Source organism: Sinocyclocheilus anshuiensis, unplaced genomic scaffold (assembly GCF_001515605.1).
Source record: "Sinocyclocheilus anshuiensis isolate Anshui unplaced genomic scaffold, SAMN03320099.WGS_v1.1 scaffold1392, whole genome shotgun sequence".
NCBI lineage: Eukaryota > Metazoa > Chordata > Actinopteri > Cypriniformes > Cyprinidae > Sinocyclocheilus > Sinocyclocheilus anshuiensis.
In genome coordinates, this window is record NW_015542476.1 from 712,781 (window position 1) to 729,249 (window position 16,469).

At 38.6% G+C, this 16,469-nt stretch overlaps 1 protein-coding gene and 1 pseudogene across 4 annotated transcripts in view; both read left to right on the forward strand.

Annotated features, from left to right (window-relative positions):
* The window catches only part of LOC107693852 (KN motif and ankyrin repeat domain-containing protein 1-like), an 18,324-nt pseudogene extending 7,804 nt beyond the window's left edge, over positions 1-10,520 (forward strand).
* Positions 10,521-14,502: 3,982 nt separating this feature from the next.
* Positions 14,503-16,469, forward strand: part of LOC107693829 (probable global transcription activator SNF2L2) — an 8,996-nt gene continuing 7,029 nt past the window's right edge. The window contains exon 1 of one of the 4 annotated variants that reach the window (XM_016493349.1): positions 14,503-14,607. In XM_016493349.1, the coding sequence (XP_016348835.1) occupies positions 14,524-14,607 (84 nt within the window). In that variant the 5' untranslated portion in view covers positions 14,503-14,523. Of the gene's footprint in view, positions 14,608-14,674; positions 14,724-14,808; positions 15,787-16,469 lie in introns of those variants that run through there. The other 3 variants (XM_016493352.1, XM_016493351.1, XM_016493350.1) reach the window with 3 other exon arrangements.

A 16,469-nucleotide genomic window follows, 5' to 3' on the forward strand; every position in this document is an offset into this window, starting at 1 on the left:
CACAGTGCCTTCACGACATGGCAGCGGCGGCAACAACAATACTACAGCGAGAATAAAAGTTACGCCTTCTTTCTTTGTGTGAACATTTGGGCGGCATTATGCAAATCTTCCCAGATAGTGACGTAGACATGTGGGGGCGTGTTAGAATGAGCCGTTTTAGGTAGGTTTGGCTGACTCTTAACTTTTATAAAGAATATCTCACCAAGAGCTTGTAACACTCCAAAGAGAAAGGAAAAATTGTAATCGCATCATATGACCCCTTTAAATTATCACCAGAATGGCTTTGACTTGCATGCTCTCTTTTTTCTGAATAATGCAAGGGGGGTAGATTTGTTTGTATTTGATTGTATTTGTTTTTTCTGAGCAAAGGCATGGTTGGTGTGGTTTTTCATTCCTTTTCAAAGGAAAAGTTTTAGAGTGCTTGAGTGGATGAAAGAGGAAGGGAATAAAAAAGCAGTGGGAGGAGAGAAATGCAAAATAAGAGACTGAAGGCCTCCAAGAGGAGGAGAGCAGACAGAGTAAAACAGAGACAGAGAGGAAAAAGAGTTTAACTTTACTAGAACGTTATTAGACTTACAACATTTTTTTCTGTGGAAATTCTAACCTGCAGGTAAGAAAATGAATAAATATGTAATCTTTTAGCCATATTCGATTTTGAATGACATTTGCTGCTGAGGTTTTTAATAAGGAATGCATATTTTTTCACAGAAATCGGATACATTTTGAAAGTTGAGAATGTCACCGTTTGAAATGTCCCTAGATTATAAATAATATGTATGTACTATTTTATTCTGAAATGGTTTTCTTTTCTTTCTGCAAGTCTCAACTTTATTCTGTGATTTTATATTGTGTTTTCAGACATGTCAGTGTTTTCCACAGTCATACATTTTAATGTTCTTGGCTTAGAAGTATATTTTAGCTTTTACCCCCAAAAAAAAAAAATTATGTAGACTTTCTGTTCTCTTCCACATTTCCACAAGTCATTTTGTCTTCTTTGTTTAAACAGACTGGAGTGAGATCTCTGCTGACAATTATCAAAGTAGCCCGTTCAGCATTGATACACCATACGGGTACCAGCTTGACTTGGACTTTGTTAAATATGTAGATGATATTGAGCGAAGTGACACCATTCGCCGACTGCATTTTAACAAGCGGCCAGGGGTGGCAAATGCTGCCTCTGAGCCTCAGCGCATCGTAAACCCCACACACTGGACTTCCTCAGAGTCTTTGTCCTTGGTGAGCAGTGATGAAGCCAAGAAAACCTCTCCCTCTTCATCCTCTTCCTCTTCTTCTATTAACAGAAGAAGACCCCCACTTCCCCATTCCAAACCTAAATCCTCCAGTAAAAGACCAGAGGTCCCTCAAGACCTAGTCACCTCTCAGAGGGATGTACATGGGACGGCTACGCAAGCCACACAAAATCCTACCCCAAACAAATCAAATCCTCTAGTGGAAAAGACTTTGATGGAAACATGCAAGCGTTTGGAACATGAGAAAGGGCCTCCAGGACCACAGCCGCGGCGTAGACTGGCCAGTTTTGGTGGTATTGGCTCTAGTGGTACCCTGTCTCCATACACAGGCTGGAGTGCCCTAAATCAAGGTGCTAAGATGACAGTCCTAGACCAGCCCAGGCAAGGTACCTTGTTATTGGGGAACCCCCTTAAAATCAGCCCCTCAAGCTCTGGCCGGGCATCTCCTGTGAGCGGTGTGAGCCCACTCCACCTGCAGATGGTCAGGGATCAGATGGCAGCTGCTTTACGTAGGTTAAAGGACATGGAGGAGCAAGTGAAGGCCATTCCTGTCCTACAGGTGAAGATTTCTGTTTTGCAGGAAGAAAAGAGACAACTGACCGCCTTGGTCAAGAGCCAAGATGAAGCTCAAAAATCAAGCTCTAGCATTGACAAAAATGTACAAGAATTGAACAGCAAACCAGCGATGGAGGGTTGGGAGCACAGTGCCATCTCTGGTCTGACAGATTTTCAACAGCTCAGTGTTGAAATGCAGCTGCTTGAAAGGAAGATCCAAGATGCACGTGTTGAATCCTCGGCTTTCAAGATGAGGGATCGAAAGTCTGTTGCAGTTGGAGATGACAGGAGCATCGATGAAGTTGTTGTCATTCATCAAGGCAAATTAAACTTTTGTAAGGATGTTGCTGTTGATGCCAAACTTGAGACTCAGTCAGTGGCTGTCAGCGTCACTGAGACTATGCTCGGGGTGGTATTCGACAAGGAAGCAGAAACCGTGCTGCAGCAGCAAACCATCCAGCATTTAAGTGACCGGGTTCAGATACTGGAGGTCGAGCTTAAAGAAGCAATGCTCAAGGCAGAAATGGGTAGGCTGAGGAGTGAACTGCGGGAAGCAGAAGCGAGAAACCGTGCCGACGAGTTCCTCCGCGCACCCGCAGGTAAACTGCACCGCCACCCAGACTGGGTCGCAAACTCGGACTCTTGGGGTTGGAAACCACACCAACCATGTGCATTCTGCTGTTGGAGGAGGACTAGAGCGGATTTCCATTGGTGTTGGAGTTTCCTGCAAACCTGAGGTGAAGGTTGCATCATCTGGCCCAGATACATCTATGGAAGAGTGGGAAATGCGCAAAAGAGTAGAGCAAAAAGATCAGTGTGTCGGAAGCAAGTGTGTGGCAACACGCAGTCAGGGTGTTGGGACGACAGTGTGCATGTGTGATGCTGCTACAATTACCTTAGAGACAATGGAGTACAAGAGAAGCATTGACAGCCGAACAGTGGGCTGTGGTGACTGTACTGTTGACGTGGATGTCAGGTCGGTCAAATCGCTAATTTCCCAAGGAACTGTCACTGACCCAGTTCGAAGGGTTGACCTAGGTGTGATGGCAATCCCACAGACCGTGTCTCAGCGTACCAGCACAGCCTTTTGCACCGTCTCACGCAGCACCAGCACTTTGCAGGCCTGTATATCTGAAACCAGTACCAACACAAAGCACACGCTCACCAGGGAAAGACATACCAACACAGCACACGCAATGACCCGATCTCTGGCAGTTGGAGATGGGAAGGTTTGCAACTGTGTGGCTGCTGTTCAAATGCGCTCTGTTGGAACCACTGCATGCTTAGATAGAGGCACAAGCACCCCTGCTGTTCCTAATGTTATTACACGTGACATGGGCGTTGGAATGGCAAATATCAATGAGAATCTCCTCATCGGACTCCATACGCGGAACATTGCATGTGGTCCATCCCGTCTGCCAGATCCGGTCAAGACACGTAGCATTGGCGTAGAAGTGGGGGACGGGAGAATACGAAACTCAGCGGGAGAGATGTTTGTGCAGACCGAGCCTGGACTTGACCAATATATAGATCGCATGCAAAAATTACTTCAAGAACAACAGGATCTGTTAACCGACAGTCACCCTGCGTCAAAACATGAGGTCATTCTCCAGTCCCATGGTGTTTTAGATGAACAAATTGGAGGTAATGATGTGTATATTTGTGTATCTGCCTTTTGAAAGCAGTTTTTTTGGCATTTTAGATACTTTATATGGTTTCAGCTGATTGCTTGCTTTCATTTTCTCTCTAATTCCCAGGCACTGCACAAAACCAGACATCAAATGCGACTTCAAGAGTTAAAGAAAATAATCAAATGCAGTTGCAGATGTCTGCTGCTCTTCATGGTATGTATTTATTTGTGTCAAAGGCAACTCAAGTAAGTTAGCAAGCAAAAGTATAGCATACTGGTCTAAATGACTCCACCCGACAAAGAAGTGCATGCAGGATACAAAAAGAAACAGAAAAGAGAAGGCTTTTTTTTTCAGAGTAAACTTTTTGCAGTGGAATTTGAACAGGAGGTGGAAATAGCACTCTCTGGTTTGTCTTTTGGCTGAATAAACCCTACACTTAGAATATTTGGGCAGCTGTTGGCTTGAGGAATGCTCTCATGTCTTTTGGTATGTGGTAGACACAGGCATGAATACCATCCACACTGGAAGCCTGCTCTGCGCATGGTTTATGAAAGACAGGAATGTTTGCATTTCAGGACTCCTTATTACAGAATAAAAAGTGCCTTTAGCAGGTGTTTGTGGTGTTTAAAGGAGTGTGTGCATGTTTAGGAACAAGAAGGGGATGTTTTCAGGGGGTTTTAAGCTTTTTTTAAAGGTAAGGATCCGCAAATATGAGGATTCCTTCACAAAGGACTTCATTACTTATTATTTAAATATTATGTTTCAAGGAAAGGGAGATGAACATCAGCTGTATGTAGATTCAATTTTAGCCCAGATTTTATCTGTATGTAGATTTTAACTGAACTGCACAACCAAAAACAATAGCAATTTGGTCCCACTTTATATTAAAGGGGTCATATGATGCGATTTCAATTTTTCCTTTCTCTTTGACAGGGTGTCCGCGGGTCCTTAAAAAGTCTTAAAATGTCTTAAATAACGTTTTCCTAATATAAGGCCTTAAAAAGTCTTAAAATGTCTTAAATTCGGATTCGATGGGTCTTAAATATTTTTGGTCTCATTACCGCTAAAATATATTCAGTCTGTGACGGACCTAATGACTTTACAATCATTGGACAGACCGACCCGCGGTAAGTTACTGCGTCATCAGAGAGAATTGCAGTAAATTAGCAGAATACAGAATACAAGCTCGCGCTGCTGAGGCTCACTCTGTTTGTCTCTTTGTGAGAGACTTGAGAACAGATGAGCGTAACAGCACACAAACTCAGAAGAAACACACTGGGGTAAAAATTCTAAATGTTTAGTTTATTCATAACATGATATAGTTAAATAACACCATGACAAGTGAGCTATTTTGCTCAATATTCTCACGACGCAAAAAAAAATTCAAAACACCTACAGAGTGCACGCATTACGTGAAGTCTAGTGCGCGTGCGCATTTACAGTGCGATCTTTCACTGCATGATTCAGTCTATTAAAATACATTCAGAATGATCACAAATTCAAGACATGGGGGCAGAAAATGTGTATATTTCTACTCAAGTTCACACGGAAGAGTGCCTTTTTTACTCCAAAAATTACCATATACAAATGTGATATTGATTATTTTTACAACAGTTCAATAAACAAGAAGTTTTATTAAGAGACTTACGTTTTAGACACCATATTGCCTGTTTTTGCACTATTTCGCCAACAAAAATTAATTCCAAACAAAGCCACATCGCTGTTTTGCGTCTTTGAGCAACATGACAGCGTTTTGTTTCTGAATGAATCAATTGTTTAAATGATTCGGTTCAATCGCAATGACTCACTTATTAACAGTGACTTGCTGCCATCTACTGGTGGTTTTAATGATCAGAGCATTCGGCACGGTCGTCTGTGAGTGACGTCACCTCCCAATACAAACACGCCCCCTAGTATAGTCCCGCCCCCTCACATTGATTGACAGCTTTCCATGCGGACATCGGAATGCGATTCCATTTGAGTTTTGGCAGGTTACATGCGCGACGCAGCGACAGTGAAAAAGCAGACGTGGTAATTAATATTGCTATTTAAATATGACAGGCTCGTAACTCCTAAGACACGGGAAATACAGCTGCAAATGGACTTTGCTTTTTCATTTGAAATTTGGCAGTCACTGTGCGTTCGCGAAAGCGAAAATGCAAACGGTAATGCAGGATTTGCAATTGCATTTGGATTATGTCACAATTTATGCGTCCACATATTGAAAACGCAATTGAAAATACAATTTGCAATTCCTTTTGAAAATTGTCCGGAATATCGTTCCATACCTTACACCTTAATCCACCCTTAAACCTACCCATACCACCAAACCTGTCCCTAACCTTACCCTTATCCCACCTCAATAAATAGCATCAAAAGTGTTTTGCAATACAATATGAACACAATAAGTACATTGTACTTTTTTTTATGTAAGTACATAGTAGTTAAGGCCACTTAATATAAAGTGGGACCAACAATTTTAATTGAAAAACAGTATTGAGTCATATATTGTCACATCTTATTTATTTAATTGGAAATATGATGTGTCATTTCTTTCAGGCTCACCCAGTGATGATCGCTGTCTCAGGTCCATCATGAAAAGGAAAAGCTCCAATCTGAAGTCCACAAATAGTATGAACCCTAAGCCTGCCTCACATGGGTGAATAAAAGCTTTCATTATTTTATCATAACTAATAAATTCAGCTCAGTGTCCCATGATTTTGTTAATGCTGAACTGAAGATTTGTTTTTTTACCAGATTGGTTGTGTAGTGCAGGTCTTTTTAATTTTGAATAGTATGCATTGCTATTAATACCTATTGTACATTTAATTGTACATCTCTCTCTTTCTCTCTGCATATACACAGAGGTATTGTGGACCCCCTGTCTGAGAGTGGTGATTCGGAGGATGAAGAGAAGAAAAAAATAGAAAAGAGGGAGAAAGAGGGGAGTACCAAAGATAAAATGAAGATTCCCAAGAGAAAAGAAAGGTTCATGCTTATAGCAAGTTTTCTTTTATCAGTGCAAGATGAAACTGTTTAGCCAAAAGTTATCATGGTACATTTGTTTTCTACTGTGTAGGTATAAATTTAGTGAGAAGATGCTTTCTGCCTGCCAGACTCTGGAGGTTCACCTCAATGGCAGGAAGGTCATATCTAACAGAGAACTGGTGAGTTTCAGAGCAGTAACAAGAGATCTGTGTTGTAATGTCAGTTCTTTTATTGTTTCCATGATTTTTTTCCCTCTTCAGTTAGTAGTTACTGTATAGTAGATGCTTTCTGAGGAGTCTTAGTCTAAAACATTTAAAGTCTGTTGAATGAATGTGTTTAGTATGTTCTTTATTATCAGAGAAGGATTCCTAGACTTTAAATCACTATTGTTTAATAGATAGAGGTTTCATTGTTTTTTTTCTTCTCTCTGACTTTTGCGGAGTAATCATTTAACCAACGTTGTTAGTGGCTCCTAATGTGTTAAATTACTTTGTCACACAACAACAACAACAGTGTTGAACCATCTCAGACAGATCTAGCTTTAGCGAGGAAACATGTTTATGAAACTTGTGGGAATTAATTCTCAAGGTGCATAATATTATAACTCAACAACAGGAAAACAAAAGAAGGGCACATCAAACTTAATTTATAATGTATTGTGGAGCTGTATTTCAGTCTAAAAAGCTCAGTTGTTGATGTTTTCTATGTTTACTCTTATACTCATTCCATAATTAACCACTGGCATATAGATCAGATTGTTCGGTACTCTGTGGGATTTTGGGAAGTTTAAAATTATAGTGTTGCTGTATTTTCTTTCTGTGTTAGAGGTAATTTAAGCCTGCTTCGTTTATTTGGTGTCATTTTGTCTAAAAAGTGTCTGTGTGGTTTACACAGATACGCTACCCGGAATTTTGGCTTGATTTTTTTTGCATTTTATCTGTTTGTCTTTGTGAAAGCGTTCCTGTCTGAGTACAGTGCAGCAGGAGTGGTTCTGTGTGTCCAGTCAGAAGAGGGCATGTCCACAGATTGTGGAGGACTTCCTCTTCGCTTGTCGCCATGTCTCGCCAGAGGTCCTGTGCTATGTGGCCAACATGGCTGACCAAAATGGCAACAAAGCCCTCCACTACAGTGTATCACACTCTAATTTTAGCATAGTAAATATTCTGCTTGCTGCAGGTACCCCTAAACCTATTAACCTATAATCCTAGATTAATCTATTGTGAAGTAGCACACCAGATTAAACTTTTCTGTTAATTCTATATACCTTCATTTAGCTGTATTACTATTATTACTATTTATTTACCTGTATAACCTTGTTGGCATATACTTTAATACTTTTTAAATACTTTTATTCAGCAAGGATCCATTAATTAAATGGTTTTCTTATGACCTTTCTATTCATCAAAGAATGAATACTTTTTTACTGAGCATCAAATCAGCATATGTATTAAAATAGAACACTTATTGTAATAGTGTTTATATGTATATATATAAAGTGTTAGGCTAACCGAGACTTGTCACAGCACTTACATATTATTGCCCTTTTGTTGGTTGTGGTTGCTTCTATTATTGTCCTCATTTGTAAGTCGCTTTAGTTAAAAGCATTTAACACTCCTGTATGAATATTTATTTTATATATATATATATATATATATATATATATATATATGTACACGTATGTATATGTGTGTGTATATATATACACACACACACACACACACACGTATATAAATGTATATACATAAAATAAATATTCATACAGGAGTGTTAAATGCTTCTGTTGAGAGACACTTAACTGTTTAAAAAGGGTTCCAATTGTGGCTCCTTTAATGTTATGTATTGTAGATAATTCATTTGGTCTTGATTTATTCTCATGCAGGAGTATGTAATGTTGATCATCAGAATAAGGCCGGTTATACTCCCATAATGCTTGCCTCCCTGGCTGCCGTGGAAACGAAAGACGACATGATGGTGGTGCAAGAACTCTTTGGCAGAGGAGATGTTAATGCCAAGGCCAGCCAGGTATCTGCCTGTCTGTGTTTTTGACTGAATATTGAGCTGTTTATTTGAGTAACAGAGAAAACAGTTTCTATGGAAGCATATAGGTAGCGAAATTCAATTTAAAATGCAATATGCAAAATGCAAAATGGCAACGCAATATTCAAAATGGCAGTGTATTTCTGTATTTAAATTTACATTTTCCATTACCCATACTTGTCAAGTTTGGTGCAAAAAGAAAAAGAAAATTAAATTATATAATTTACATTTGCCATTTCCAACAGTAGTCTTAATATGTAAATTGCATGCAAATTGTAAGGCTTTATAAGTTGCGAAATGAAAATGAAAATGAAAATGTATAACACAAATTGATTTGATATGTGTAACATGTCCAAGCAGAAATGGTAGCAAAATGATCATTTAAATGCTATTTGTCCTAAATGCATTTAGACTAACAGTTAGAACACTTAGGATTGCATTTTCATCATGACGCCGTGGGATATTTGTAGCAAAATTCAGTGCGGCTTTGAAAGTGCATTTCGAGCTGACCACGCCCACCCTCCGTCAATCATTGCTTCAAGGTGGGGATTGGCAGAAGCGTGTTACGTTTGGATCGTTCAAAACATGGCCGCTATTTTAGGTGTAAAATATTTTTATTGTAATGCTTGTAATGTCCATTTATAGTCTTTACACCGCAGCTTGGCTCCTTAATGTTTAAAAACCAGCTAATTTCAATACGCTGACGTCACGTGGGTCACCCGCACTGAATTTTGCTACAAATATCCCACGGCGTCATGATGAAAATGCTGTTAGTCTAAATGCATTTAGGACAAATAGCATTTAAATAATAATTTTGCTACCATTTCTGCTTGGACATATACATATCAAATAAATTTGTGTTAAACATTTTAATTTTCATTTCGCAACTTCTAAAGCGTTAAAAGTTGTATGCAATTTACATATTAAGACTACTGTTGGAAATAGCAAAAGTAAATTATATAATTTAATTTTACTTTTGCAACAAACTTTGCATGTATGGGTAATGGAAAATGTACATTTAAATACAGAAATACATTGCCATTTTGCATATTGCATTTTAAATTGAATTTCGCTACCTATATGCTTCCATAAGTTTCTGCCTAAGAATATCTGTGTATCCTTTTTGTGTTTACTGTACTGTTTGCTCAATAGGCTGGTCAGACAGCTCTCATGCTAGCAGTCAGTCATGGGCGTTTAGATATGGTCAGAGCTCTTCTGGCTGCTGGGGCAGAGGTCAATATCCAGGATGATGAGGGGTCAACTGCTCTAATGTGTGCTGGTGAACATGGCCATGCTGACATTGTCAAACTCTTACTGGCCCAGCCAGGCTGTGATGCCACACTGACTGACAATGTGAGTAACCACATGGCTATCTGAGAGAAAAGATTTAAAATAATGTTATTATTATTATTTGTATTCTTGTTTAAATTTGTCTGTGTGCTTTTGCTTGGTATATTTTGTGTCTGTGTGCTGGTAGGATGAGAGCACTGCCCTGTCCATTGCTCTGGAGGCTGGACACAAAGACATCGCTATGCTTCTCTATGCCCATGTCAACTATTCAAAGGGCCAACCTAGGGTATGACTATTCCTTATCTTCATCTGTACTCTCTTATAGCATTTTATTTACTTACCAATAACATATTTGACCAATTACTCACATTAGCTGCACAACAGTTTCTGTTTGTGTGTGTGAATGCTCATCCACAGGGATCCCCTCGAAGCAAGACTCCGCCTGTTGCACGCATAAGCTCTTCTGATTGATATGACATTTTTCCATGCTCTCTTCATCCATTCAGACATCCCCTCTGAACTACCTGTTCAATCATATGACTGAGATGAATATGTCAAGTTGTGTTTTCCATACAGTGTAATGAGGTGTAATATTAAAGAGAGCAGTAATTTTGAAAGTGCAGTGCACTCACTGTTGGCAGTATAAGCCGCATCATCTATTTTCTTCTTTACTGACAGTTATATTTCCCAGATATAAAAATACAATTAATGCAGACTGACAGTAAAAATACCTATATATTAACTCAAAACTGTTATACTATAATAGTAAACTGCATGTCAAAACAATTTTTTGTATTAATTTTAGGTGATATATAAATTTTATGCATTTTAGGATTATAAACCTTTTTTCACATTTAAAAGCTTGATTTAATTTCTTGTAATATATATATATATATATATATATATATATATTACCAAGTATACACTATTCATTTCCAAAATCTAAAAATCTAGATTTTAAGAACTCTTAATAAAAATGAATGAAATGTAAATGTCATGTTCATATATACGTAAATAAATGTGATTATATCACCACCTTGTGTTTACTGCAAATATTGCATTACTTTGCTCTCAAGTTGTATTCTAGATCTGTAGAGTTCATACAGTTATAATGCCATCTAAATGGTGAAAAGCTGGACTGCAGATGATCAGCAGACATGAGGAAGGTCGTTCTCTGAGGAACAAATCTCCAAAGTAATATTATTTATTATTATTATTATCATCATCATTATTATTATTATTGCAACAATCGAACGGACGATAATCATGTGTTCGATTAGAATCTGAACCAGTGATTCATGAGTGAAATTGAATGGGTTCTTTTTAATCGGCCAAACTAAGATCTAAATCGTTTTGCTCTCGACTGCTCACATGCTGTTCACGCACGGACTGAATTGATCTTTTCTCACTCCGTGAAACGGTTAACATCATAATTTAAAACAGAGAACCACAAGAGCGCAGGAAGTGATTATTTGCCTATAATTAATCTGTCGTTTATCAGCGATGAAGTAGGTCTTTGTCTAGTTCAACACCTGTATATGCAGTGAACGACTGCAGGTAAAGACATTTTCCGACCAAAGGAGTATCAAAACATTACACGAAAACACCAAACGTACAATGACATTACCATGTAAAAAGCACCATGGTAACATGCATATAGTAATAAGTAAGTACCAAGTGCCGTGGTTTTACCATGTAAATGAAACAACAGAAATGTGAAAATTCTGTGGAATTTCATATTGACATTCATTATTCATTAAGCTGTTCTCCTCGTGAGGAACTTTAGCTGGTCCCTCGGAAGACAAAATATATAAAAATTTTGATCTTTGCCCTGTGCTGTATATTTTTTGTAGGTGGAATTACAGAAAATGGGGCTTTTGAAAACACCTGGCCTTCTTGAGGCATATATTACAACTGTTTAGAATGCTTTCAGCGATGCATTTATAGAAACTGGTCTGGATATGTGAACATATGTCATTTGACTATGATCTGCTCTTCTTAACCCAGTAGAGAATTGTGGTGTCCCAACCCAAACAGATGGGTAATTATTACCCTGATAAGAAATGCCATGCAGTGTGAAGGGCGTTTGATTGTTCAGACATCATCTGAATTTAGAGCTTGTCATTTCAAATTAATTTGTTACAACTGGATATGAAAACATGACGAAACTCCAAAGACTTGCATAGAGCACAAGTAGTAATGGACCATTTTTATGATACTGCTTTTCAGTGGTATATCACGAATCTTATGAGAGGATCTCTTGAGAGCCATGAGGCTGAAAAATACATCAGACAATTCAAAAATATCTGTGTCTATGTGTATCAGACGGATGTTTTTACCATTGCATCTTGCTTTTTTTTCAGTTACAAAAAATACAAAATATTAGACATCATATTTTGTCATTATGTAAATAACCACTGGCCAACCTTTTTTCCCCCCTTTTTATTCATGATTTTTTAAAGCTTTAAAACTACATTTCCCATTCATTGTACCTGCATGAAAAAGAGCAGCCAGTACTTTTTTCCCCCATATTTTGTGTTCCAAAGAGGGGGAGGGGAAATTATTAGTAACTGATGACAGTTTTTTTATTCATTTTTGTGAGATCTAGTCTTTTAAATGACATCTTTTTATGCCATTACATTCTACTGCATAATGACAATCAGTCTGAGCATTTTTGAAGTTACACAATCATGTTTGCAATTGTTAACATGACAAAAGATATTCTTCACAAAATGAAGGACATTTTTATTTAAGAATAAGGAAAGAATAACATGTGAAAAGGACAACAGCTGACATTCAATACTTATGTAGAATCAGTGCAGCTGTACTGAAAAAGATGGGTGTCAGATAAAATACAGCCCATATTATTATTTATTATTATTATTATTACACAAACAATATCTTGTGGTGAGAAATTGATTTTAAAGTCTGCATTCATTTAGATTAGCTTAGAAGGGTTGCTTTTTTTGTGTAGCTTTTGACATATTACAGCTATATTTTTGTGTTGGAATACTGATACCTTACACATTACCTATATAAGATGCATGCATTGACTTACATTAACTTGAATAAATCTTCACTGATTATACTTCAGCATGTCTTTGGATTTTAGCTCATCTTTATGTAGCTCAGTGGCTCATTGTGTTTGATAATGTTCAGCTCAGTGTGTCCGACAAAGTGTGTGTCTGTGTTTTGTGATGGAATGCTATAGCATTACAGCTCTGTGCGGTCTGCAGTCAGTAAAACGTGGTGTTGCCATAGTAACCACCTGAGATGTTTTACCAAAATGCCCTTGTCGACCTGATAGCAAAACATGCATATGAAATGTAAAATTATGACAGCATATAATCATACCACAACACACGCATACACTAAAAATGTGCTCTTCCGTAAAAAAACAATATTGATACTTATCAGAGGCTTGTTAGAAATATAAGATTATTTGATCAATCAAACAATGGCTTTTGTAATGAAGCTGTTGGCATGGCAAATTTACATGAATGACGTTGCATCTTAAAACTGCATCTGATATTAAACAGACTCTTAAGAGGCATATTTCATTCATGAAAATTATTATGGAAAATATTGAAAGCAGAAATATGACTCATCACAGGGATTTCTGATGACAGATGGCAATTTAGCCTCATAGAAAATGTTGGCAATTTATTAAAATGAACTTTCATATTGGATTTAAAACCAGATTACATAATGCAAAAATTGATAACACATTACATTATATAGAGCTGATTTTACTTACTATCACAACCTCTTGTATGTTATTTTGCTGTTCACATGTAGTTATTATGGTTTATTGCTGAGATTACTTTTCAGTAGAAATATGATAAACACATATGGCCAGTTTTATTTTTATTGGTGTATGTGTCCCTGACACAAATTTTTCAGCTTTATCTCAAGGTCTGTTTTGACCATTTCAGTTATCTACTGTTTTTTATTTATGTTTTTAGTTAGTTATACAGCACATTTTCACACCCATACCAATTCAGCAACATTGTTTCAAAATAAATGTGTCTCAGGTCTGCCATCCTCTGATCATATTTGAACAAGAATACATTCTAAGTAATATTAGGACACCACTGAGCCCTTACAATAATACGGCATAAGGATAATTAAGCATATGCCACATCTGTGAGCTACATGTGAAACTACTTTATAAGTTATTTGGCTCAGTTCTCAAAGGGAAGCAGACAGAAGTATTATGTTTGGACTATCTGGTAATATTTATAGCCCCAAATGTTTTCACCAGAATCTCTGTTTTTTTTTTATGTTGTAAAAGCTCCCAGACGCAGATACAAACATGCCATTAGCTAATGTATGTGCATGTGTGTGAGAGTGTGTGCAACACATTAACAACCCTGGAATCCTCTCAAGATGTCAGTAAAGCTTGCAAAAAACCATCTAGGCACAAAAATGGAGCCCGCTTCTTTTAACAGAGGGGCGGTTAAAAAAAGACTGAACAAGAGTATAAAAGAGGGAGAGGGGGAAAGGAACAAAGGAAAAGAAACCAGATTGCGACAGTCGATATTAAAACATGCAGCGAGTGAGAGTGAAAGAGAGAGTGGGGGGAGAGAGAGAGAGAAAAGCGAGCTGCAGGCCCTTCCACAGGGACAAACTAGCAGAAAGGCATCTCGCAGTTATTTCTCTCTCTCTCTCTCTCTCTCTCTCTCAACATCCTAACGGCAATTGATTTGTGTATGAAAAGCTGGGAGCTTTTCACCCCCTCTTTTGGGCTGTGCGTTTTGAGTGATCAGCTGATGAAGAGACTGGCTGCGCGCTGCAATGCTGGTTTGCTAATTCTCTCTCCTCCAGACTGGAGCCAGCCTGGAGACCACAGTCAGGTAAATCTCTCTCTCTCGCTCGCGCGCTCTCTCTCTCTCTTTCTCTCTCTCTCTCTCTCCTGCGCATAGAGCACGCAATCACACCAGGCTTCAGCACATGGGCACACAGACATAAAGTGAGAGAGGGAATGTGTGTATGTGTGTATGTGTGTGTGTGTGTGTTTGTTTGAACTGTGTCTGGTGAAGGAAAAGATTGGCCAGACAAATCGGTTGTGTGGATCCTGACACCTTTTTTTTCTTTCTAGAGGTTACAGGAACAGACGTGTGTAGCGTAACGGGTTTTTGGCTTGCTGCACCATGTAGCTACAGACACTTATGAATGTGCTTTTTGCAAACACCCTGCATACTTTGTATGTAGGTTCAGTTGTGCGTCTGTGCATGCGAGCGTATGCGTGTGTCAGTGTGCATTCCATTATTATGCTGTTGATTATTAGGCCTCCTTCCTTCCACATGGTCCCATGGGGTACGTGTGAATAAATGCATTCCGTGTGTTTCTCTGCACGCTCGCGCTTTCATATTTCTCTTACGCCCGCGTAGAGGATATTTGCATGAAATGTTTGCTTCTGTGGGGGCTGCTCTCTCACGTCAGTACATTGCGTCTTGCTTTGTCTGATTTCTTTGTGCATGTAAGTATATGAGAACGTATTGTGTGAGAACGTAAACGCGCGCGCGTTTGATTTAGACATCAATGATTTAGCCTGCATAGCGTCATACTCAGAATTCATATTTTCATCCCTCTCTAATGCTCTCTGCGGCAGGCATATCACTGCACTTTAACTGCCGTTGTGTAAAACGCAAACTCGGCAGCACACACACACACACACTCAGTGAATTCCGCATTTGCTTATTCTCACACGTGAGAGATGTGCATGTTGCTAGCCGCTGCGTCTTGTACCGTGTTTATTGAAACACGTTCGGCGGACTGTATGGAACCGTACGTCACTGATCCGTTATGCCAAGGCGTGTTGGCTGGAGATCAGCATCGCCGTAAACGTCAATCATTTCATTCACAATGGGACTGAAGATCAGTGTACCAGCGTCTCTTGGCTCCCCAGCAGCCCCTGTGTTGGACCATACAGAGCTCGTGGCATATTAAGTGATTCTTTATCAAATATTAGAAGGGAAGTGAAAGCAGCTGCTCGTTTTAGAGGGGACTGAAGATTGAAGGCAGATTTCCTGGTGAGACGCATAACCAAGATGAGGATTTGGACCTGGAAGTGTTCGAATGAAAGGCCAGAAAGTCAAACTGCTTAGTAATTTAATGCTGACTATGTTGTATTAGTATTATTATTTAAAATACATGGCAAATATCCTAAATACTGCAAACATTTACACGTTTATAGTTAATGAATTACCACAAAGTCTATTAGCTGTTATTTGAATAGAGAAAGTTGATGATGATGCCTCAAGTCCTCTCAGCTAGCAGCACGTCTTTTCAAAGTGAAAGTAGCCTTGTCACCTGACCTGAATACAGCGCGCTGATTCGCTAAAATTGACTTATAGGCTTCTGTTCAAAAACAACAAGGGCGCTTGTCAGCTTCTGCAGTAAAACGTGAACTCGCGATGCCTTGAAAGTGGACAAACCCGGCTTTTTTGACAAAACGTATTAGGGTTCAGACCACGCTATATGTGGAGAATAATGCACGGCAATCAGCTCATTTTCTTTTTTTTTAAAGTGGCGTTTATCGGTTTTTGCTAATGAACTCTTCATATACAGTGGTGTGAAAAAGTGTTGGCCCCCTTCCTGATTTCTTATTTTTTTGCATGTTTGTCACACTTTAATGTTTCAGATCATCAAACAAATTTAAATATTAGTAAAAGATAACACAAGTAAACACAACATGCAGTTTTTAAATGAAGGT